Raw genomic sequence first — 25,984 nt, forward strand, 5'->3', positions numbered from 1 at the left:
GATTTCCTCTCAGCCACCCTGCACTTGCGTTTAAGGGTGATGAGGTCTGAGTCGTACCAGGAGTTGCACTTGGCTTTGGGCTTCAAGTGGATTCTTATGACAGGGGCAAGAACATCAAGAGTATCATATATGGTAGAGTGTAGCATAGAGATGGCTGTGTCGGGGTGTAAGTCAGCCGAAGGGGGCGATAAAGTGGCAGCGAAAGCCTCAACTGACACACGCCTCATGGGTCGGATAACTGAGAAGGTAGGTGGCAGTACTGGAGCTGGCTTGGCCTGAGGGGTGGATAGAGTGAGCTGGGAGGAAAGGAGAAAGTGATCACTGCAACACTGCAGGAGAGAGGAGTGGTAAGAGGTATGGAAAGGGAAAGGTCTGAAGAGATCACAACATCCAGAGTGTGCCCTGCAGAATGAGTCGGGCTAAAGGGGAGAATAGAGAGAGGGAGTCACAGAAAGTTGCGAAATAGTCCAGATGAAGGACAGGAAGCATCCAGGTGGATGTTAAAGTCTCCAAGAAAGAGGAGTTGAGTGGTCGAGACCAGGAGGGAAGAGGAGAGGTCCGCCCTCTGTGTCATGATTCCTGCCCCTCATGTCCCCAGCCCTTCAAGAAGTCAGTCTGGAGCCAGGCCACGATCACCTACATGGCCCTCAAGGGCCTCTCCATCCCTCCAAGGACCTACTTGGAGTCAGACTTGGCGCTTGTGGCACCAGACTCACTCAATCCCATAGGATAACATTGGGGATTGGACTTGTAGTGCATTGATGGGGACACAATGGATGTCCCCACATATTTCGGTTCCCAGAACTGCATGTGCGGTCTAGTCTTTTGGGTGTGGTTCAGCCCAGAGGCACCTGGGATACCTAGAGACTATTTAAGCCACACCCAGGCTGAGAAACATGCTTTTGCGTTTTCTGCACCTGCAGCGTGACACTCACCGTGTTCGAATCGGTTTCCAGTAGGCCTGCATCTTTCTTCTGCACTCAGCTCCTGCAAGAACAAGAACACCGTTAGGAACAGCCTTACCTTGCGGCGCTTCTGCCCATCATTCACCGCTCCTTCTGTTCAGCGGGCATCTTCGGCGGTGTCCTTCCCATCCCGGCACGCTGCTTCCTAAGGAAAAGGGAAAAGAACAGAAAAAAGGCATTAGAAGCATTCTGCAAATCTTTGCTTATTTTTAAATACTGTACGAGGTTCTAACGCTTACCTGATTCCCAGCCGCTCTGGGGGAACTCTGTCTCCGGAACTTCTCATCCATCTGCAAGAGGGAAAAGACACTCCAGGTTAGCGTGGAAACATCTAGAGGCACCGCAAAGCGCGCTTACCCACCGCATTTGTTCTTCAGAACTGGCATCCACGCTGAAAACGTCGTGGCACCTAAAAGACACAGAAAAATAACTCAGTTCAATGCAAATACGAAAGGGGTGCATCGCGCTCTCACTCACCTTCAGCGCTACTCATCTCAGCAGCAGGCCGCCATCCCCGGACGCGGCCATCATCTAAGGAAGGAAAGGAACGAAGTTAGAGAACTGTTCAAAAGACTCATTATACTTACCTGTCGGACTCTTGCCAGTGAAGTAACTAGGCAGCAACGAGCCCGCTTCAATCAACGTGCCCCTGCGCTGAAAGCAGGACGGAGAGCACACTATCCAAGAAAACAAGGTGAGCTGTGGATCAAAGGGAAGGGTTGGACCCCGGGGAAGAAGGGGTTCAAGCACACAGAGACAATAGGGAGTTAAACTCTACCAATCCTGTGTTTCAGGCCCAGTCTCCAGTCGAATAGCCTCCAGGTAAGGGTTCGAGGTCGTAAGAGGTCGGAACAGGCTGAGTGACGTCCCTGTGGATACCAGGTGAGCGTTACACTCAGAGAGGAAGGAGGAGATCTTCCCAGGTGGCTGATAGATGGTAGCCACAGTAAGAGAGTGGCTAGGAGAGAGAGAAAGCCTGCAGACAAGGCATTCGAAAGAGGAGTAGGCCTGTAAATGAATGACAGAGGCAGGAATCCACTCAGGGAAGATCAGGACGACACCCCCTCTGGAACAATTGCACCTGGTTGCGGAGAGGATCCTGTAGCCATCAGGAAGGAGAGTGTCAAATCTCGTGACAGAGTTGGCTGTGTTCCATGTCTCCGTGAGACAGAGGACATGGAGGTCAAGTTCTTTAAGGAGGTTTGACAGCTGAGCGAGAGTTTAGAGTGGCAATATGGAGAAGGTTGCCGTCCTTCAAAGACTTCCGGGAGGGGTACAAATCAGAGGTACGCCGTGCAGCGGTGTAGAAGAAGCCCGAGGGGGGGCAGAAGAGGAAGGAAGAGAGGGCAAGGGAGACAAGGAGGAGACAGCAGGGGGATGCAAGGAAGCTGTGGAGGGAAAAGAGAGGACAGCTGGAGAAGAAAGGAATTTGATGAGGCACGAGAAGGGTCTATCAAAGAGGAGAAGGTTAGCCTGAGGGCCTTGGACCAAGACGGTACCATTCAGGTAAACATTAATGATGACCTTAGAGGAGTGGAAGGAGGCCAGGAGAGCCACCCACCGGGTGCCACCATTAATGGGAGAAGTAGAGAAAGGAGAAAGCACAGAGACCATATGAAGAGTCCATAGGTCTGGCGAGGGAACGACAAAAAGGGTGTTGGTGAGGGTTTGCCTGGAGGAGGCGGTGGTATAGTTGTAAGTGATAGGGAGGCCTGGGTTGGAGACCAGGTTGTCCGTTTTAAACTAAAAATTAACAAGGGGGGTCCTGGGAGTCTCTCTGCCAGACATTAGTCCTCGTTATGAGAGACTTACCCAGAGTCTTTAGCTCACTACCTTTCACAAAGAAGAAATATCCCAAACATATCAGTCTTTGTCCTGCCCTGGGGCAGTCCAGCACCGAAATGCTAGGCAATTCTCCTCTGAACAAGAGTACTAACAGCATCCCCAGACACGTGTTTCTGGCAGGACAAAGACTGATATGTTTGGGATATTTCTTCTCTGTGAAAGATAGTGAGCTAAAGACTCTGGGTAAGTTTCTCATAACCAGGACTAATGTCTGGCAGAGGGACTCCCAGGACCCCCCTTGTTAATTTGTCCTTTTTAAACTTCTTCCTACCAGATTTAGTGAGTAGAGCAGGATAGTCGATAGAGAAGCAGTTAGAAACGATAGGAGAGACAGAGAGCACCATAGGGTAGGTGGGGGAGAGGAGAGAAGAAGAAGGGGGAGGGGGCAGGGAGAACAATAGGGAGGGACACAGGGAGGAGCGCAAGCAGACAAGACAGAGAGAGACGGGAAATAGGACAAGACGACAGGAGCGCAGATAATGGTAGAAAGGTTTGCTAGATTAATGCTTTGTTAAGAAGGCAAGACCACAGAATGGAGGCGGTAGGGAAGGTGAACACACGAGGCAATGGAAGTCGGGGAACGGTCCTATGCACGTCTGGTCGTCTGACCTATGTAGTATTTTAGTATTTTAGGGCGTACATCACATTTTACAGGTTGTGAAGTCACGTAGTTCGATTTTGTTACCCGTATTGGGGTGGCGTATATGGTCCCCTTTCATGATGTTCAAGCAATGCATGCAATTGAGACAAGGCAAAGTCCCTGGTTTCTGCCTGTGTATTAAGGTCTGAGATGTTTTCTTGACTTGTTCTGCTTTGACCAGTGAATCTCTAAAGTTCATACCTCGTTTGTATGGCATCATTGGTGGTGCCGGAAACAATTTATACCAGGTAAGGGTCCAGTTTGATGTAATTCCAATTTTTCTTGATTGTTCTTGCCACTTGATGACTCTGTGCGGAAAAAATAAGCGTGTGGATCAATCTGTCACTTTCAGTTTTGGGTTTGGTGTGCAGGAAATCACTTCGCCGATGACCCTCCACACATGTAAGGGCATTGTCTAGAATGTTACATGGGTATCCCCTCTTCCTGAATCTTTCGGACATCAGTTCATATTCTGTCTGAAGTGTGTCCGTATTAGACGAAATCCTCTTAAATCTAAGGAATTGGCTGTATGGTAAGCTTTCTATGAGATGTTTTGGGTGAAAGCTGTTATTGAGGTCTGTAGGTTTCCGGTAGATTGTGGTGGTTAGACAATTGCCAGTTAATGTCACTAGTAGTTCAAGGAAATGTAGGTGAGGTTCTCCTATTTCCAATGTAAATTTGATGTAGTTACTGCACTGGTTAAGGTACTCGGAAGAATTGTTAGAGCTCTTCTCTGTTTCCTCTCCAAATGTCAAAAACCACATCAATATACCAACTTGGGGCTCCAGATATTGTTGTTCAGAATATATGTGGTCTCGAAGTGATACATATGAATGTTCGCGTATGTGGGGGCCACAGGCGATCCCATAGATGTGCCACTTACACTTTTTTATTTAACATACATTGTGATATGACTTAACATGTTTTATTATGTAGTAATGTGATGAAACTGCTGTTTCTTATACTTATTTCTACTCTCATGTGCTACTATTAAATTAGCTCATACTTGTTTCTAGAATACTTGGCTCTCCTCAGCCGTTGATAGTGTGCAGTGGAAGGGAGTTCCCCTATTGTGGGAAATTTTCCTCCTTGCTTTTGCATATTTTTACCACCCATGTGTTTGGATCATATTTTCTCCCCTGCACCTCAAGACTTTTTAGTTTGTGCCTTTTAGTTTGATACCTTCCTTAATTCTTGAGTTTAATCACCATCCACAAACATGTGCGGTATACACTACCTACTTCTCCAGCATGGGGTCTGGTATGGATTCACATGCTCATGAATATTCCCCGTCGTCAGGCTGGGAATCCTCGGTAAAGAAAAAATCAGTATCCGTTTTGTTTCTGATCTGTCTTTCTTAGTAGTAACCAAACACTGGTCTCTGGGTCATACTACCCCCAGCCAATGACTGCCCTCTCCCTAAACCCCGCCCCTGGCAGCCATCCTCAGATTTTTACCGCACATTCAAGTGTTGGGAATCCTCGTGCTATAGCTCTCGAGCTTTTACTGCATTTTGCGCTTTCTCAAAGAGATTTATCTAATTTTTCGGTTTAATTGAGCCTCAAGCTCTACCGTTTCTACTTCCGATCAACGGGGACTCGTTTCGGATTTATCTACGCCCCTCAAGGGTGAAGGTTTCATTGAGTTACGCTTCTTGGAGGATTCCAGAAGTTTCTGAGGCCTACCTCACGGACGAGAAGAACATGGCCCAGGAGAAGGGAAGCTCAACTCCCGGCAAACTGTTCAGGATCTGCCCTGGATGCAACCTACAAAATGTGTTCAAGGAGGACGAGCATTCGAAATGCCTTTACTGCCTCCACGAGGACAAAACGCACGTGGAGTAGGACTGTGCGTTTGCATGAACATGTCGGATCGGACTATGAGGGATCGTCGGGCCCGTCTCTCCAACTGGCTGGAAGGCAAGAGCCCTGCAGGTGAGAAGAAGTCAGAGCTTCATCTTCTCGCGCCTTGAAACACTTGTGTATAGGCGCGTTACAAATGCCATATCATATCAGAGCGGTCTTCTAAGTCCTGTGAGGGCGCCCTGGCGACGGGGGCCCAACAGAAGGCAAAGCACCGCGAGTCCGCAGGCACCGGGAGCGCCGAACCGTCGGGCTCCTCGGCTGCCAGGCAGGGCGCACCTTCACCAGCGCCATCAACCACAAGCCAACGCTCTGGCTCGGGGAAGAGAAAATCCGAGAACCCGGCTAAGCTTCTGGAGAGGCCCCGGTCGATTTCAAAGGATCAGGCCGAAGGGGAGCGAGGCAGTGACCCTCCCCCTAAGGTGAAGGCCTCAAGCGCACCCAAGGTGGTGAAGGCCTTGATCCCGGCCAAGGCTTCGATTGAGGGAGTCACTGCGGCACTGGCGAAGCCTGTGGAGGCTATCCCAGTGGAGGCGACCTTGGGGCCCAGAGTTTCCCTGCCTCCGCGGAGGGAATCCTCTTTTAAGCTCGTCGAGAAGACCCCTGTGAAAACCCCAGTGGAAAAAGAGGAGGGGGGGCTGGTAGCCATGACGGACACGGACACAACCTCCGAGGAAGAACTGACCAAGAATTTGGAAGAGGCCCAGTCGCACGGGACGGATCCCGATGAGGGGGACGAGGAGAGCGAGGGTGGCGACGACGAGGTTCCCGTGGAGGAGGAACAACCGCCGCTCCCGGCACGTCCATCCATCACAACCCGTGCCACAAGACAACTCGGCGGCCATTTTGATGGCAATCCAAGCCTTTTGCACGGAGATAAGGACGAGACTGCCCTTACCCCCGACGGACGACCCAGCTGAACCAGGTCCATCGGGAAGTCCTCCAAACAAGAGGAGGAGAATTCATCCGGCTCCCCTTCAGCCCTCACGGCCTTCTCAGCCTTTGTCGCCCTCCCCGGTCCCGAGGGATGACACAGGAACAGACACGGCCACAACGGGGACGGATGATGAGGGCGGCGACGACGGGACTGACCTTCCGTCTCCGATTCCTTGGGCGTCTCCTCCCGACAAAATTGGCTTGTTCTACGCCATGATTGCCAGGGCATCCAAGCTTTTTCAGCTCTGCCCCGAAGAAAAGAAGAAGAAAGACTTCCTCTACCAACGGCGCGAGGCAAAGAGGAAGACGGTCCTCGCGGTGCCGTTGCTGGATGACATCTGGGACGAGGGATTTGCTCTCCTGAAGAACCCGTCCACGACACCTGCCAAAAGGGACCGGTACGAGAAGAAGTACCGGGTCCCCGACAGCGCCCCTTTGTGCCTTAGGGCACAACCGACCCCGGATTCGGTCGTCTCGCAGCGGCCAAGAAGAAATCGGGGGAGGCTTCGGCTTCAACTTCAACTTCCCCACCGGACGGCGAGGGAAAGAAACTAGATGCCATGGGACGACGGGTCATCTCGTTGGCGGCGACGACGATTAAGGCGGCCAACGCCCTAGCGATTATGGCCCGCTACGACAGGGAGTTGTGGTACAAGATCACACCCTGTTGGACTTCTTCCCGGACGACAAAAGGGCAGAGGCCCTGGCGATCCTACAGGAGGGTGAGGTGGTGTCGGACCACGCCATAACTGTGGCCACGGACATTGCCGACACCGGTTTCTGCCAGTTGGGCAACAGCGTTTGCCTTCGATGGCGGGGGTGGCTGAAGGCGACGGATTTCCGCCAAGACGTGCAAGCCAAGGTTTTGGACATGCCCTTCGACGGGAACAATCTGTTCGGAAAGACAGTGGATGAGTCACTGCAGGCCATCAACACCGACACGGAGACGGCTCGGGCCTTGGGAGTTCTGCAGCAATGGCGGCCACCCTTTCGGAACTCCGGAGGCAAGCAAGGTGCCTCCAAAGGATTCGGCGGCAGCTCCTCGACCTACCGTCAGGCGGCCCGCTCCTCGTCGCAAGAAGCCTACAGGGGACGAGGCAAGTCAGGTGGATCTCGCCGTCGTCGCCAGGGAGGCCAAGGCGGCAAGGCAGCTTCCAAACAAGACTGAACCGGCCGTTGCGTCGGGCCCCCACCGAAGCACACCGGTGGGAGGCTGGCTGACGAAGTTCGTCAGCATGTGGGAGTCCATCTCCACCGACCGTTGGGTGCTGGATGCCCTGGCCCACGGGCACACTCTGGAATTTCTAAAGAAGTGCCCCCGAATTCCTCCCGTGGCCAGGAAGGAAAACCACGTCCCTCAACTGCTGTTAGAGGTAAGGGCGATGCTCAAGAAAGGAGCCATCAAGCTCGTCCCAAAGAGGCTCCGGGACTCCGGAGTATACTCAAGATACTTCCTCGTCAGAAAGAAGACAGGAGGTTGGCGTCCCATTCTGGACTTGCGTCGGCTAAACAAATACATCAAGGCACAGAAGTTCCGGATGGTCACCCTCCAGCACGTGCTGGGCCAGCTGGAGGAAGGCGACTTCCTATCGTCGTTGGATTTGGAGGATGCGTACTTTTACATCCCCATCCTAAAAGGACACCGAAAGTTTCTCAGGTTCGTAGTCCAAGGGCGGCACTACCAGTTCAAGGCCCTCCCGTTCGGATTGAAGTCAGCGCCCAGGGTGTTCACCAAGTGCCTAGCACCAGTTGCGGCGCGGCTGCGCCTGCAGGGGACGCACGTCTACCCCTACCTGGACTACTGGCTCATCCGAGCAGGGACAAGGGAACTCACCGTCGAACACACAGCAAAGACCGTTCGGCTGCTCACGGACCTGGGATTCTCCATCAACTTCACCAAATCCCACCTGGTTCCATCGCAGGTCGCGCTGTTTCTGGGAGCCAAGCTCGATACAGTAGCGCAGTTGGCCTCGCCTTCGGAGGAAAGAACGCAGGCCATCCTGGGCAAGGTACAGCGTCTGCTGGCCACGGACGTGGCCAGAGTGAGGTCCATCAAGTCCCTTCTTGGGATGATGTGCTCTTGCATCTATCTGGTGCGCCTGTGCAGGCTTCGGATCCGTCCTCTGCAGGAGTTCCTCGATGCCCGTTGGATGCAAGCGACGCCAGCTTTGAGGACAAGATTTCGCTCAACAAAGTAGTCTGCCAAGCAATTTGATAGTGGGGCACCCGCGCGCATCTCGCAGCGGGCACGGACTTTCAGACCCCAGTATACCAGGTGACGGTGACGACGGATGCCTCCCTGGAGGGGTAGGGAGCACACACCGGAGATCTTCACGCGAGAGGCCTGTGGCTCCCGGAGGAGAGGCCGCTCCACCTCAACATACTGGAGCTCCGAGCAGTGTTCTGGGCCCTCAAGTCATTCCTCCCGTCCCTCAAGGGCAAGGAGTGAGGATCTTCACCGACAACACCACCACAATGTTCTACATCCGGAAGCAGGGAGGAACCAGATCCCCAGCTCTGTCCAAGGAAGCCCAGGATCTGTGGCACTGGGCCGTTGCACAGGGGATGTTTCTGGTACCTTTTCATCTAGCAGGGATAAAAAACACCATCGCCGACTCACTCAGCAGGGAGCTGCGCTCGTGCCACAAGTGGGAACTAAGCCAGGATCAACTCTTCCGGCGATGGGGCAAACCCCAAATCGACCTGTTCGCGACAGCGACGAACTCCAAGTGCCAGAGGTTCGCCAGAAGGTTCCCCCAGCCGAGGAGAATGGGCGATGCTTTCTCGTTCCCCTGGGACGGCCTGTTCCTGTATGCGTTCCCTCTGTTGCCGTTGCTGCTCAGGCTCATCAACCAACTCAAGAGGTCCCGGTGCAGGATGATCCTCGTATCCGACGTGGCCGAGACAGATATGGTTCCCGGATCTTCTGGACTTATCAGCGTCCCCACCAGTCAAACTGTCGACGGATGCAGATCTTCTCTCCAGAGAAGGAGGCGCCATTCTTCATCACGACCCGGAGTCGCTGAACTTGCAGGCCTGGCTCCTGCAGCACTAGAGTTTGGAGGGTACGATATCCTGGCTGACTGCAGAGAGATTCTTGCAAAGGCCAGGGCGTCCTCAACTCTCAAGTGCTACGGACACAAGTGGAAGAGGTTCTCTGTCTGGTGCCGTGCACAGATCATTAACCCTCTACGGATTACAGCCCCTCAAGTACTACCGTACTTACTGTCGCTGGCCAAAGCTGGACTAGCTCATGCTTCCATCAAGATGTATCTGGCAGCGATTTCCCGATACACCAAAACTGCAGGACGGACGTCCCTGTGGTCTCATCGCCTGGTGAAGGACTTTATGAAAGGACTGTTCCGATCGTTCCCGCCAGTGAAGGCTCCAGCCCCGGCGTGGGAGCTCAAAGTGGTGCTGACCAGGCTCATGGGCCCGCCATTCGAGCCCTTGCATTCGGCTCTGTTGAAGTTCCTGTCGTGGAAAACATCGTTCCTTGTGGCCATCACCTCTGCACGACGCGTGGGAGAGATTCAGGCCATTTCCTGCAAGCCTCCATACTTGACTTTCCACGAGACGACGGTGGTGCTGAGGACGCAACCCTCCTTCATGCCCAAGGTGCCGTCGGACTTCCATCTCAACGAGCCCTTGGTGTTACCAGTCTTTTTCCCGTTGCCTTCGTCGCCGGCCGAGAGGACTTTGCACTCGCTGGATGTAGCTGGAGCGCTGAAGTTCTACGTGGACCGAACGAAGAGTTTTCAGAAGACATCACAACTGTTTGTGAACTTTGGACCTGTGAACCAAGGGAAGGCTCTCTCGAAGGCTTCCATTTCCAGATGGCTCTCAGGTTGCATCATGCACTGTCATCGGTTGGCAAACCGACCGTTGCCCGGACGTCTGAGAGCCCATTCGACCAGAGCGATCGCTGCTACCACAGCGTTTTTGTCTGGTGTGCCCCTGCTGGACATCTGCAGGGCTGCTACGTGGAGGTCGACGCACACCTTCACGAGATTCTACTGCGTCGACCGGGATTTCAGGGTGGAGTCCAGAGTCGGCCAAGCAATGCTGCGCAACCTGTTCGCTTAAGGTGGGCCTAGTGAGGAGGTAAAAGATGCTTAATGTTGAGTTTTATGTAATGCTTAATGTTGAGCCTTGCCACCTCCCGTGGTTGTGCATGTGTGTACTGCTATGTATTCTTATATTCATGAGCATGTGAATCCATGCCAGACCCCATGCTGGAGAAGGAACAAGTTACTTACCTGTAACTGTTGTTCTCCAGCATGGGTCTGGCATGGATTCACATGCGAACCCTCCCTCCTTCCCCTCTGCGGCTCTTCACTTGGTCATACTGCCACTTTACGTGCTACCAAATCTGAGGATGGCTGCCAGGGGCGGGGCTTAGGGAGAGGGCAGTCATTGGCTGGGGGCAGTATGACCCAGAGACCAGTGATTGGTTACTACTAAGAAAGACCTTTCTGGAAAGCAATAGGAAAAAAAAGTTGTTCTAGTTTAACGTTTGCCTCAGGAAGAATATTGGGCAGGAGGGTTCTACTGAGCGCTGCATTTACTTCCTGTACTCCCATGATGATGCCTGTGCCCCTGTGCCAAAACCTTCCAGGGCTTACAGAGAGTACCACTTCTACCATTGCTGCAAAAGCACAGAGTTGAAAAGTCTAAAAATAGAAGAGAGAAAAAAAGCACATAGGCACTGATGCAGAAAAGAAGAGCCTAGATGGCAAGGATAAGCCCATGCCTGTATGGACTAGCTGAAAGAGGGGTCTGATGTCCCCAGACAAGCTTTGGAATTCTCACCTTACTCGGCCATCCTCGGCGGGGAGTCTGGCTTTAGCAACGACAAAGAAGAAGCTTCATTGCCCCTGGGAGGACCCAACCTTAGTCACTTTTGAACATTTGCAGTCAATTGCTGCACCATTGCTGGACGGTTACCACGGAAGGCCTGACAGCATTCACTGTCATTGAAGATGATGTTATCGCGGGTGATATTTGGTCCTTCGTCATCGGTAGACTGGTGTCGGGGACACTCACCAAGAGACTGCCGTCACCGATCATGGACCAAGGCCTCACACAGGTCTAGATCCTGTCATCGCTCTGATTCTCGTTATCGAGGTACAGCCAGTCTCCATCATTTCAACACAGGACAAGTCAGTGGGATGGTCAATAGAGGCCTAGGGAACCCCTCAGGGATGATGCATGTGCCACAGTCTTTAATGGACAAAATCTTCAAGATAGTACATTTCCTCTCTGGGCAAGTTACCACAGCCTAGGAAAGGGGCTCTTCAGTACTGAAACTCATTTATTCTAAAGGGGACTTAGAGAAACATTCCCAGAACGAGTATGTTTAGATAACTTGGGGCGATGCCACCACCCATAAGGACACACCCAACTACATCCTCCCAGTCTCACCGGATGACAGAATAGTCTTTTGGGGGTTGATGTCACAGGTGGCCAGCCATCTTCACTCAGATTAAAAGAGGCGGCTGTCCTAGTTTCCACCATACCCAAAGTTAGAACAGCAGGTCTTTTGAGGCTTCTGATTCTACATCAGTGGTCAGCAGTCAGCTAAAAAAAAAAGTAAAAGGACCCAGACTCGGCTCTTGTGTGCTTTCGGAATCAACCTCACCCTGATAAGCCTTTGGCAACCACTGTGGGTGCACAAGTTAGCGACGCTGGCACATCCTCCAAGTTACCCCCAGAAAATGACACCCACCAGGAGAGAATGGCTATACAGTCAGTGTCCCCAGCGTCAAGAGCATCTAATACTGCAGCCTTGTTCGCTACGAGTGGGACAAAATACACTTGTTGTTCCAGTTTCTTTTGAAAGACCAGCAGCAGAATGTCTTTTCCAGGCACAGGGTCCTGCACACGGACGACCAAATGCCAGCGTCCTTGGTTTCTGTTGGTGCAACATTCTGAGAAATTACCAGGGGGGTGATGCTCGGATGGTAATAGTGGCTTTAGGTGCAGACCAAAATCCTTGACCTCTTGTTTGATGGCATGCAGCTATTTGTTGAGAGCACCGATGACACGCTAACTTGGTACAAGACTGAGACTGTTACTGCTGCTATGATGCTGCTCTCCATCTGTCTGTCATCAGTGACCTCATTGAGGGGGTCAAGTCTGCTCCACCACGTATATGCTCAAAAGCAGCAGATGTACCACCAGACATCTACAGGGAGGTTTGAGCATCGCCAGGCTTAGAGGGACCTAGAGTTCCTTTCGATCACCTCCTAGCAGCTGCAGAGGTGGAAATTGGAGAAAGGGGCCCTATCCCCAGCACTCCAAGCAAATCTGACTTTCCATCAATTTCCTGCAGTTAGAGTTTCTGGGGGTCCACTACCAATTCAGGGTTCTACTCTCAGGTGTGAGATCAGTACCCAGGGTCTTCATAAATTATCTGGCGGCCTATCTGCAGAGACAGTGTCTACGTTGACCCTTACCTGGACATTTGGCTGGTCTGCTTCATCACTAAGGAGGGCTGTGCATACCAGGTGGATCAGCTACTTACCTGTGGTCTTGGTTAATGAGAAGTTCAGTTATTGGTTTGACTGCGGCAAGACAAGTGCATGTCTGTCAAGGTAGACGATAAGCTACTGGGGCTTCTGCCCATCTCAGTACCACTGATCCCATTGTGGAGGTTGCAGGTGGACCTGCCACATGAGCAGCTGGACCTCCAATGGTGTAAACTAGACAGAGATTGGGAAGATGTCATACTGCTGGGCGAGGTGATGAAGCGCTGTTTTGCCTGTGGGCCTCATGTTCCCAATCTGATTAAGGGAATTTTATTCCAGGAAGATTTGCATTAGGTGTCACTGTTGTCCGACATACCTATTTCAGGGTGCGGGTGCATCAAGGACAAGTCCAGGTTTAGGGTAAGTAGTCTCCGAAGGAATTGTTGCACATCAGTGTGTTGGAACTGAGGGTGATCTGACTGGACTTCTGCGCCTTTTTCCTTGTAATCTCAGAGAAAACCGTCAAGATCCAGACGGACAATACGGCAAAAAAGGTCCCTGCCATTGTTCAGGTAGGCGAAGACCCTGTTGGTTCTGATGCTACAAGCCTTTGGTGCGGCTGTCGATGATGTGTCTGGTGGAGAAGGTGGACACTGCAGACCGGATAATCAGGGAGCTAAGAGTGCTACAACTGGGAGCTACCCGCTCGGTTTCTGTAGGAGCTCTTCAGTGGGTGGCAGCACCCAGGGGGAAATCAGTTTACCACCACAGAAAATGGAAAATGCTGAGACTTTGTGTCCTAGTGCCATCATCTGGAGTGTCTGAGATGAATTTACCATCAGCTGATCAGTGACATTTGTGTACACTTTTTCTCCAATCCCTCTGGTTCAGAGAGTAGTCAACAAGCTGAGATGCACACCCTGCATGTTCATGTTCACCCCAGTCTGGAGTTCCTGAGGGGCCTATTATGCAGGTTCATGCCGGTACATCAGCAGGCCCACCCTGGGAACTGTCAAGACTTACTTACTGAACCCCCATCCCCTGATGTTTGAACCAATCCATTCCTTGGATTTTAAGCTTCTTTCTTAATGAGTGGCTTTCATCCTGGCCATTACATCTGCATGGGGGGGCTCAGAATTGTAGCCTTGTTGGTGTAGCAACCCTTTGGAAATTCTTTAGGGACAAGGTGGGGCTGAGGACGTACTTTTGCTTTGTCTCAATGTTGGTGTCAAGCTTTCGCATGAATTAAAGTATGCATCTATTTTGCAGAGTTTGGCGCTAACCTTCACATGCAAGCCCTCCTTTTCTTTCTTGAACTCTACTGTTTATAGACACTTGGAGGAACTTTTAAAACATTGTCCACCTGTTTGGGACTTAATTTTGTTTTTATCAGCCTTACCCACAAGCCCTTTGCGCCAATGGCTTTGTCAGAAATACTCCTTTATTGTAAGGTTATCCTTTTCGAGGCCATTGCATCAGCAAGAAGAGTCGGTGAGTTCCAGGTTTTTTCTGCGTCGCAACCTTATACCATTTTTCACAAGAAGAAGGTTGTGTTGAGAACCCATCCAGCTTTCTTCCTTTCATATTAATGAGGAGGTAGTCCTTCCAGCTATTTTTCCAAATTATCAGGCCTGACCTATGTTGTTCTTCCTTCTCTTGATGTCAGAAGATCCCTTACGTTTTATTGACACAGAAAAAAACCAGTTCAGGACATCTGATGCCATATTTTTTACCTTTGAAGGTCAGAATCCAGGCATTGATTCAGGCATCCAAAGCAACAATCCCTAGGTTGCTTCTTTCGGCTATTAATCATTGTTATGTAGCAGCCTCGCTGATGACATCCTGTGAACATTACACTGGGAAGATATAATGGTAGCTTTGGCACTGACATCATGGGCATCTAGCTCCTGTGGAGGAAGTGCCTCCTCTGAAGGGGCTACATATCCCTGCGGTCAGTGCCAAAGCTCACTGTGGTCTTCCAACGTAATGTTTGTGGGATGTGATCAGCGAGGGTTCTTTGTGGTCCATGCCATCACTTTTTGCAAACACTACTGTGGCAACACCAGCCCCGGGGTGAAAGCCAGGTGTGGTCAGTCGATCCTTTACAAACGTATATTCAAGCTTCTAGACAGAATCAACCCCTCTGAGTTTCTGATGTTATGCAATCTCCCATTGTTATGGAGGAAAGGGAATGGGACATAGGAGTGAGAAAGTTACTCACTGGAGTGACTACTATACTCCTAGTCCATAGGCCCTTTTTCCTCCTACCCACCATTCCCCTCAATCAGTTAGCTAGTAGTAGCTGACTAGCAAACAAAGGAGTGACAGCCAAGCCTGGTGGTCGGAGGCTATGTGGGCGGGAATGCACGTGCGTGCCTCAAAATTAAAGGGGACATTAGTTGTGCGTTGCAAAAAGGCTCTGGTCCTGTCCACATGTGACACACACCCATCAGTATGACGTAAAGAGGACTATGGACTAGGAACACTGTAGCTTCTGCAGTGAGTAACTGTTTATCTGTTTATTTGTGTTGCTTTTATTACTGCTTGGCTGCTCCATATTCTAAAATATGCACATCTATATATGCTCACTCGCACGTTTCAGAGGAAAATAATTCTGTAATTAATGCAGCATGGGATTAGCTTACCAGAAGCAAATAGCTCAGTTTTTGTTACAGAGCTCTCTACACTATAAGTTACATTATGTTGTTGCCACATTGGATGCTATGTCCTTCATGACATACTTTTCTGGTACAAGAATCCTCATAAATTCTTGGAAAACATCTCTTCGTCATTACTGTATCCCTGAAGCCTATTGAGGAAATATTTCTTTCTAAGAATGGAGTTAGGAAGAGCCATTTTGACATCCGTCTTCATCTAGTTTCCATTACAGAACCTCCCTCTGAATGGGGTCCAATCCTATTGCTGGACTCTTACTATGTAGCGTGCAACCTCTGCCTCTTTGTAGTCTCTCCCTTGCATTCATGTCACTGACATGTTACCACCAATCTGAAACAGTCATGGGTCCTCCCGCTATTAAAAAAAACAAACTTTGGACCCAGCCATCCCTACAAATTACAGGCCCATCACAACTGTTCCCTTCCTGCTAAAAATCCTCGACAGAGTGGCTTACCTGCAAATTCAGCATTACCTAGAGTCCAACCAATTACTCAGACTACGTCAGTCTGGCTTCCGGCCTCAACATGGAACTGAAACTGCCCTTGTTGATCTTAAAAGTCAGATCGACGAAATTAAAGATGAGGGCAAAGCTGCCATCTTTCTCCTCTTAGATCTCTCAGCAGCCTTCGACCTGGTCGACCATAAGATACTCTGTAACCACCTCTTTTCTGCCGCCCACTTCTCGCCTTCTGCTGTCTCGTGGATACAGTCCTTCCTTGCCAACAGAACCATGAGAGTCTTCTCTCCAGTGGCAGCAGCAGACCCTATCCCTATCACCTGCGGTGTCCCACAAGGCTCATGTGTTTCACCAACACTATACAACATCTTTACAAAGCCCCTCTTTGATAAATTGGACCGCCTGGGTGTCACCTACACAAACTACGCGGATGACACCCAGATACTCCTCACCATCTCGGGCAACTACAATACTGATGTAGCCAGGATCAATGAAATCTTCTCCGTCATTCAGGCATGGATGGCCACACACGGCCTCTGCCTGAATGACGAGAAGACTGAACTGCTCATTGTTGGCGCACCAAACAGCCTACAAAAACTAAGCCCTAACTACTCTAATATAATAATTGATGGCAATACAATCCCGATCGCCAAAAGCGTGAAAACACTTGGCTTCTATCTCGATGCCAATATAAACCTCTCTAAACAAGTCAACTCGATCGCCTCAACCACTGCATATACAGGAAAACTAATCAGAGCCTGCAGACCATTTCTTTCCCCTAACAGTTGCCTTACGCTAGCCAGAGCTCTTATACAATCTAAGCTAGACTACTGCAATAGCCTCTATTTAGGTGCCAACCAAGCGATAATCAGTAAACTCCAAGTCATTCAAAATAATGCGCTAAGAGCAGCGTTAAACATTCCCAGGCGTGAGCATATCTGTGCCACCAGAACTACATGCAAATGGCTCACCATCCAACATAAAACCGATCTAAAATCCCTCTGCCTCACCTACAAAGCTCTCAACCATCTTATCCCCCCTTACCTTACTAACAAATTCACCATGAGAACATCCATTAGAACCACGAGATCGTCCAATAACCTATGTCTTACAGTACCCAGATTTTCCTCTAAAAGAGCCGGTGGTTCAAGCTTTACTGTCCTCGCCTCCCAACTCTGGAATACCTTGCCTCTGAATATTAAGGCGCCCAAATCCTTCCAGTCGTTCAGGAAACATGCCATTGGGTGGCTCCTGACAAAAAGTCAACCTTAAGTTAGACCCAGCTATAAACTGTAAATATTGCACATGTCTATTTTGTTGTCATGGGTGGCCATCACATCCTTTGTCTTTATATGTTGTATATACTTGCTGCCGTACTATTATTGTTATTCTATGTACTATGCCTGTAACCTGTACTAAGCGCCCCTATACTCCCCGGTCCGCAGCGCTATAGAAATAATAAACATAAACATAAATCCCACAGAACCACAGACCATTTTTGATCATCTGAATCATGGCACAAAGCAGCCACTGATTTTCTGCCATCTTGATCTTACAAACTGCAAGGAATTTCAGTTCTTTATCTCAAAGACTTCACAAACATTCCAATAGAGCAAAGAGTATGTCAGTGGTATTTCAAAAACTAAACCCTCGCACAGTAATATGTAGGGGCAGTGATGTAGGCTACCCCACATTCTTTTTTGCAAACTTTACTCTGTGGATTCCTCCTCCACAAGTGAGCCATCTCTTGGCCAAGACGTTCTGCACAATCGATTTGCTTGGACCTGTTTGGCATGTGCTGGCACCCATCCCATGCAGTTAAGCTATGTTATTTGGTTCTCGACCCGTTGAGAACTATGATGGGACAACAGAGCAGGGAAAAGGACATTGACAGTGGATTTTGGCTTTCTTAATCCTAGCTCTCTATCCTTCACTGCATCCACTGTTCCAGCCACTTGTGTATTCATGAGCATGGGGAATCCACGCGGAAATCCCTGTTCTAAAGCTCTTAAAGTGACAGCAATCTTTTAAGAGTTGCTTTCCTGGCCTGCCTGTTGACAATTCAAAATCAGTGGAGAAGGAGGGAGGAAAATAACTAAAACTACAATCCTCACGAAGGCCATTTCTCTCTTTTTCACGCAAATAATTATAATAGATACCGAACCAGTGATTGAGCTCCATGTACGAAAATGTGCATCGATTTGTCTGTTTCAGGAGTTTCGCCCTTCAATTACTGTCTTCTAGTTCTGATTCAATGTTACGGCACATTATCTCATATACTTTGTATGTCATTGTGTTTTTTAGGTGTTTTTAGTGACACACATTTATTAGCCATGATGTATGCTGGTGAAATGTGCTACTGGCGTCTTAAGCTCCCTGTAGAAGAAGAAAAGCAAGAACACCATGTCTCTGATGTAGAAACCCACAGTGAGCAGGGCGATAGTCTGCGCAGCAATACACTGGATTTCCGAGAAGTGGGGCAGAAGATGCTACTTAAATATATTTCGGTCTGTGAGGGCCCTCTAAAGGAACAAGGCTGGAGCACAGAGAATGCAAAGCAAATGTTGGACTTTTTCAAAACATGTTGAAATTAGGTTTTTGGTGTTTGAAGAAGAGTTGCTAAGTGTAGGAGGCAGGTTTATTTGTCCTTACACTAAATGTGAATTTTGGTTAAGCACTTGAACAATTGCAAGTACTATTTAAAGTTCCACAATAAAAGTTTACATGTATATTTCTTTTTATATGTAGTTTCCTCAAAGCGTAAGTGCTAAAATGTTTTATTCTGGACATCGCTTCGTGCTCATATTCAATTTCTCACCATGTTTCTTCTTCACGTGCGTTAGAAAAATACCGTGAATGAGGCATTTTGGAAAAAAGGGCGTATACCCGTGCATTTAACTTTCTTTTACCTAGCTAATGCTTGGTCATGTTAAAAAGAAAATTCTGCGAATGAAATGTATTTCTTTCTGCAATAAGGAAAAGCTTGAACAGGATATTTGTAAAGAGCATTGCGATAATACACTACATTTTTGTGTGGTATCTTCCATGAATATTTGTCCACAGATAGAAAACCTCGAGTTTGCTCATTGTGTCCAAAGAGGTCTTCTGTTTTTACTTTTTTTTTTCTGTTGAGTCATTGTTTTTTTTTCAAGTGTTCAACATTGCGATCAAATCACACCTTTTGCCCATTTCTTAGCGCTTGGAAAAACAAACACCATCATTCCAATGAGAGTGTAGGAAGGGGTAGATGCAGCAAAACCTGTGGAATCAACGTTTCTTTGAGTTTTCCTAAATCCGTACCATTCTCGATTTGATTCCCCACATAGAGTGGCACCGCCTTCGACAAATTTGCTCCATAGCTTTCCCCTCCCAGCCCCCCAATGCACGGAATACACATGCACCTTTGCAAAGAGGTTCACGCAGAGCTTGCATGTCACCACTTGAAAATAGCATGCATAATTATTATGAATTCATTATAATGATGGACGCCACCTTTTTTGTGACAGCCGTTCTTACACTTCTCCATTGTGCGTGGACGGTGGCAAGGCTCGGGCTGCCCTTGAGGCCAACAGGGAAATGCCCGAACCAAAAACGCGACATGCTAGTGTGGGCCTGTTTTTTTGTGAGAAGACAATAATCCGTTTTGAATTTCCTTGTATGCTAGCTGTACATTTGAGACCAATGGTGCATTTGTTTGTTTTAGCTACCTTACAGTATACCTTTCATCTGAACTCTACTTAAAAAGATGTTCACACAAATGTAGCCGGTTCTGAGGCACCTGGTTGTTTTTCTTATTTCGATTGAGCAACTGAAACACCATATTGGCTGTACACCCTAGGACTGACAATCCCGAACGTGTTGGGCAATGTAAACTTATTTCGAAGGGATTGTGTCCTCCGACATATTCCTTATCTATGATATTTGTATCTCCAGCTTGCTGGCCTCGGAAACATTTTTTCCCAGTAGAGGGCGCTGTGCGTCGACGTCCGTCGAGTAGGTGTTCCTCGACAGCCACCGTATCGACGCCGGCGTCATCATGCCTATAAATGGCCACGCGCAGCGTCCGTTGCTCGATTCCGTTTTTCCGCGCCTCGTGTGCCTCGGAATACCGTTGCTCAGTTCGTCAGTCGAAATATATTCATATTTCCTCGAGACAACCGACTCCTACTCGATGGCTTCCTCCTCCGACCCGACGACTCCTCGGTCCGGTTTCAAAAAATGCTGAGACTGTGGGAAGAAAATGTCGTTGGCGGATCTTCACAGGATCTGTTTGTGGTGTCTGGGAATCGAACACCAGTGTTCGGAGTGTGAGGAATGCCTATCCATGACGGCGAAAGCCTTGAAGGAGCGTAAGGGGAAGCTCGAAAGAGGTAGGTCAGTTTTAACTTCCTCGAAAGTTTCCGCGGTAGAGTCGAGACATTCGTCTCCTCACCGTCGAAAGCATTCTCGGTCTAGGTCTCGTAGTGGCTCCCACCACTCGTCGAGGTCTAGACATTCGAAAAAGAGACGTAGAACATCTCCTTTGTCGTCGTCGTCTTCTAGTTCCCCTGAAAGAGTAAATTGCCCCACAAAACACAGCTCTCAGGCTGAGTGGGAGGAATTCAGAAAAAAGATGCTAAGCGTCTTCGAGAAAGCGGCCTCGACCCCCTCGAAGTCAGCTGAGGGTGATACCCCGGGTGGAAAGCCCAAAAAATCGAAACGCCGCGAGTCGCAGCACCCGGCGAAAGAGTCGACCCGAAAGCGCCATGAGCCATCGGGAAGTAAAGCATCTTCGACGCCATCGTCGAAAACCCCTTCGAAGCATAGATCGGCGCCATCGACGCCGTTGTCGAAGGGTTCTTCGACGCATCCGTCGATCGAGTCGACGCCGGCGTCGACATCGACGCCGATAAAAGAAAAACCCACGGCGACTCCACAGCCAACGGTTACACCGAGAGCCTCCGACACGACGTCGAGAACGTCGTCGACATCCTCGAGCAGGATTCCGATCCTCTCGAGTTCTTCGAGGCCTCTTCAAGTTTTCTCGACGCCTTCGAGGATTTTTGCGTCGACGACATCGACCTTTTCAAGGCCACTGATGATGGCTCCCTCTGCTTTAGAGATGGGTTTTATACCATTTCACAGGCCAGAGCATCCCCCCTTAACTTCAATTTATGAAGAAAGGGAAGATTCTGATCAAGAAAGGCCTTTTGGGCTGCAGAGGACCACATCACCTGAACCAGAGTCTTTTGCCTCTGAGGAAAGAAGGTTGAAAGACCTTCAGGATGCATTACAGGAAACAAGTGGCCTAGACACTTCCCCAGAAGTGGAATTTGTCAAACCAGACCCAGGGGAACATGCTGAAACCCCTTATAGAACCCTAATGTCAAGAATTATGGAGTTCATGGGTTGGTCTGCGCCTTCACCTGTTTTTCAACAGGATGACCTCACAGATATTCTGGATAAAGGTCCACAGGAGGATCCTGTGGTTCCCTTTCATTCTGCTTTACAAAGAAAGATTTTAACTAACTGGGAAACTCCTGAAGTTGTCCCTGCGGTTAACAAGAAGTTGTCAGCGAAATATAGGGTATCTGCTGCTGACCCTGAATACCTATCTAAGCACCCTACTCCAGAGAGTCTGGTGGTCCAGGCTGCAACTTCATCAGGCAGTACATCTGCATACCCCACTGCTCCGCAGGATAGGGATGATAAAAAATATGATGCCATGGCTAAGAAAGTCTTCTCGGCCTGTAGCATGGCTTTAAAATCTATTAATGCGACTTGTACGCTCGCTAGGTTCAGCCATACTCTTTGGGAGTGTGCTTCATCAGCGGCTGACTGCCTCCCGTAGGGAGAAGAAAGGGAAGCGTTCCTAAACATCATCAAGGATGGTAAAGACGCATTGTGCGAATCCCTTCAAACTGGCATCGATTCTGCTGACAGCATCAGCAGGGCCATGGCGGCAAGTACAACAACCCGGAGATTTGCTTGGTTGCGAAAGTCTGGTTTTGCTCTAGATGTGCAAAGCTGTCATGATCTCTGCTTCCAAAAGGTCAGAGTTTTCCCAACTCCCTTGGAAGCAGATCCATAACCCAGGTTCCGAGGGCCAACCAGTCCCAATTGGGACCTTTTGGACCCAGTGCTGGCGCCAGTGCCACCAGGCTCATAAATATGTCCAGTCCCAGCGCTGGAAGCGCCGGGCTCATAATGCTTGGGTGGACTTACCTGCAGCAGACCATGCTGCTTACTTGCCTGCCAGTTGAGCCTCTGATCCTCTTCTGTTTGGAACTACTTTTCCTGTTGGGTGGGGCAGGAGCCACTCCCTAGGTTCAGAACACTGGAACTCTTCTGGAAAGCAGGAACTCTTTTCTTACCTAGGCGTGGCTGTGGAAGGAAACACCTAAGCACTACAGGAGGCTATTTAAACCACACCCGATGGATGAATCTTGCTTTGCGTTATTCTGCATCCTCTGCAGCAGAACGCTCATCGTGTCTTCTGCATCTGATCCTGGGCCTAAGGAAAAAGGCTTACCATCCTGAATCCAGTCTTCAGCAACACCTATAAAGACAAGAAAGAACAGGTTAGCATCACGGTCTTCAGTGACAGCGCTCCACTTACCTGGTCCATCGGCTGTCATCAACGCCTCGCGCTGCATTCCGGCATCTGAAAGACAAAGGCTTACCTACTCTTCGTGCGCTCCGGAGGTCTTCGCACTGCATTCCGGCATCTGAAAGACAAAAGCTTACCAACTCTTCGCATGCTCCGGAGGCCTTCGGCGCTGCATCCCGCATCTGAAAGACAAAACAAGGTGCGTTTAAAGACATTGGGGAACTTTCATACTCACGTGCCATTACTCCTTTCCACATCTAACCCAGTGGGTATTCCGGCACCCTGCAGCCGCTCCGAACTTGTACCTGCAAAATAAAAAGACAGTTAGAGCGCATCGTGAAGCAGGCAACAAGCGCTTACTTACATGCTTCCAGGCGCTTCTAATTCATCACACGGGCTCTTCAGCCCGTCATCCGCCATCGCCGGAACCCTGCAAAACAAGAGACATCATTACTAAAGACTTTTAAAGACATTAGAATTACTCGAAACTTACTGTTCGTGCAGTAAACGACGGACAGCAGTCCTCTGAAGTCAAGAGGCCTGCTCCCCTTATCCAGTGTAGAAACTGGTTACAGCACCCTGCCCCGAGGCAGATGGACAGCACGGCGTTCACTTACCTAAGGTGAGAGCGTTGACCTTTGGGGTTCTACAGGAGAAGAGAAAGGGAAGAAGAGAGAGACATTCAATAACCCAGTTCATTAATCCCATATTTTCTATCTGCAGACATTTTACCCTTCGCGTCAGACATACAGTGCACAGAGGTCCAGCCCAAAGAGCCAGCCGTGTGTTACACATCACCTTTGAAGATACGGTATACGCCCAGTCAAGACCGGCGCCTCTATGGGAATCAGGTGAGCGTTACAGAACGCAAAGCCTACCGCAAAACTCCCGTCCAGGCGCTATGGAAACCTCGGATACCGACCATCTAGCCCAGTTAGTTGGGGAACTAAGGGCAGAAGTGCATGCAGCCCGTCAGGAAACGAACGCTCTAAGAAGGGAACTGATTACTTCCAAGGAGCGAACAGATGATCTCGCTAGACAATTGCTACAGTCACAAGCCGGACAGACCCCGTTACCCGCATCTGGGGGAAATCTTCCTTCTACATCCTCTATGAATCCAGTGCAGATCAACCTACCTGGGAATGTACCTCTGGCTCCGCCCGAACGATTTTCTGGTGACCCAAAGAGGTTTGCAGTATTTATCAATCAGTGCCGGTTGCATTTCTTATGCCGGCCAGCAGCCTTTCCAACTGATCAAGCTAAAGTAGCTTTCGTGCTTTCGTACCTTAGTGGCAATGCGGCAGACTGGTCGATCCCTCTAGTAAATCAAGATGATCCGGTCCTCCATGATTTTCAAGCTTTTCAGCTCAGTATGGAAAAACTGTTCGCAAGACATTCACAGGGGCAGGCCTTGGACAATGAGCTTCTTTCGTTGCGACAAGGTAATCAAGACCTTTTGGCTTATATTGCGTCTTTCAACAGACTGATAGTGGAAACTCAATGGCCTGAGGACAAAAGGATTACGCTGTTTTATAGAGGTCTACGTGGAGAGCTCAAAGATGTGTTAGCCCAAGTAGTGAATCCCCCACAAGATTGTTCAGACTATATAGACTTAGTCGTTCAAATAGATCACAGACTGCAGGACAGGAAGGCCGATCGTTCCAAGTTTGATGCTCGAGTATTTTCCAAACCGCCAACTCCTTCCAAAGGAGTAGACTCCGGGGAACCCATGCAAATAGGGGGCCTGAAAGGTCCTCTAACACAAAAGGAGCGGGAAAGGAGAAAACAGTTGCAATTATGCCTCTATTGCGGAAACTCAGGGCACTTTCTTCGAGACTGTCCGGTGAAACCTGCCAAGAAGGCAGTAGGAGCTGCAGTTACCAAAGTTACAAACTCTGAGCAGGGAAACGACCTCGCCCGACAAGAATAGAGGTCCTCTTGCCGAGCGTGAAAACCAGTTCCGTGACCTCGCATTTCGTGATACCTATGGTCCTCATTAGCCCTGATAATCCGGATCGATTACATGCAATTGAAGCTTACGTCGACAGCGGTGCCATCGGCAATTATGTGGATCATGAAATGGTTTTGAGGATGAATCTAACTCTTTGTCCCAAGGCTGTAAAGGACGTCATTACTACGGTGGATGGAACGGAGATAGCCTCCGGACCAGTAACGCATACCACTCAAGAGGTGACGCTAGTAAGTCAAGATGGACACCATGAGAAGATCGTGTTCGATGTGATCAAGGCTCCTCAGTTTCAGATTATTCTAGGAATACCTTGGTTAGAGAAACACAATCCTCTGATCGATTGGCGAGCAAGAACGGTCCAGTTTCCAGAATGTGTCTCTACTTGTCACCCTCCACCTGGTGTTGCACTGGCAGCAATTTCTTCAGAGACTCCCCAGTTACCTCCCGAATACCTAGAATACCAAGATGTTTTCCGGAAGGATCAGGCTAAATCTCTACCTCCTCATAGGTCTTATGACTGCCAGATAGACCTGATACCTGGATCTACTCCTCCTTGTAGTAGAATTTATGCCCTCACCGAGCCTGAGAACCTTCACCTTCGACAATACCTGGATCAATACCTGGCAAATGGGTTTATTCATCCTTCCAAGTCCCCTGCTTCTTCAGCTTTGTTCTTCGTTCCAAAAAAGGAAGGAGACCTTAGAACTTGTATAGATTATCGCTCCCTGAACCAGATCACCGTCAAGAATAGATATCCGTTACCTTTGATCCCTGAACTCCTGGACCAAGTCAGAAAAGCATGCATATATACAAAGCTGGATCTTAGAGGAGCCTACCACTTGGTACGAGTAAAAGAGGGCGATGAATGGAAGACGGCCTTCCGCACCAAATATGGGCTATTTGAATATCAGGTCATGCCCTTCGGACTTTGCAATGCCCCGGCCGCCTTTCAATATTTTATGAACGATGTCCTCAGAGAGCTCATAGATGTGTGTGTTGTTGTTTACATTGACGACATCCTCGTTTATTCTTCATCGGAATCTGAACATCGGAAACACGTGAAAATGGTCCTCGAAAGATTGCGTCAACACAAACATTTCGCTAAATTGGAAAAATGTGTTTTCAACGTGACTGAAGTTGAATTCTTGGGATTCATATTATCACCTAGCGGAGTGCGTATGGATTCAAAGAAGGTTGATGAAGTTCTCAAATGGCCATCACCATCCTCCGTAAAAGGTGTGCAAAGCATGTTAGGCTTCGCTAACTTTTACCGCAGGTTTATCCCCGAATTTTCTCGGATAGTCCAGCCCATCACTGCCTTGTTAAAGAAAAACAAACGTTTTGAATGGTCTACCGAGGCGGAACAAGCCTTCCAGGATTTGAAGACTAGATTTATCTCGGCACCAATCTTAAAACACCCTCGCCCCGAACTCCCCTACATCGTGGAAACTGATGCTTCAAGCCTTGCCATGGGGGCAGTTCTATCACAAAAGGACCCGGTAACCAATCAGTTGCATCCCGTGGCATTTTGGTCCCGCAAATTCTTGCCTCCTGAAATCAATTACACGATTACTG

The 25,984-nt window shown here is 49.3% G+C and overlaps 1 protein-coding gene across 3 annotated transcripts in view; it reads left to right on the forward strand.

Moving 5' to 3' along the window:
• Positions 1-18,580, forward strand: part of RIMOC1 (RAB7A interacting MON1-CCZ1 complex subunit 1) — a 517,747-nt gene extending 499,167 nt beyond the window's left edge. For all 3 annotated transcript variants that reach the window (XM_069627205.1, XM_069627207.1, XM_069627206.1), the window contains exon 6: positions 18,156-18,580. In XM_069627205.1, the coding sequence (XP_069483306.1) occupies positions 18,156-18,439 (284 nt within the window). In that variant the 3' untranslated portion in view covers positions 18,440-18,580. The remainder of the gene's footprint in view (positions 1-18,155) is intronic.
• Positions 18,581-25,984: the final 7,404 nt, after the last annotated feature.

Source organism: Ambystoma mexicanum, chromosome 6p (assembly GCF_040938575.1).
Source record: "Ambystoma mexicanum isolate Mex_15411 chromosome 6p, UKY_AmexF1_1, whole genome shotgun sequence".
NCBI classification, from domain to species: Eukaryota; Metazoa; Chordata; class Amphibia; order Caudata; family Ambystomatidae; genus Ambystoma; species Ambystoma mexicanum.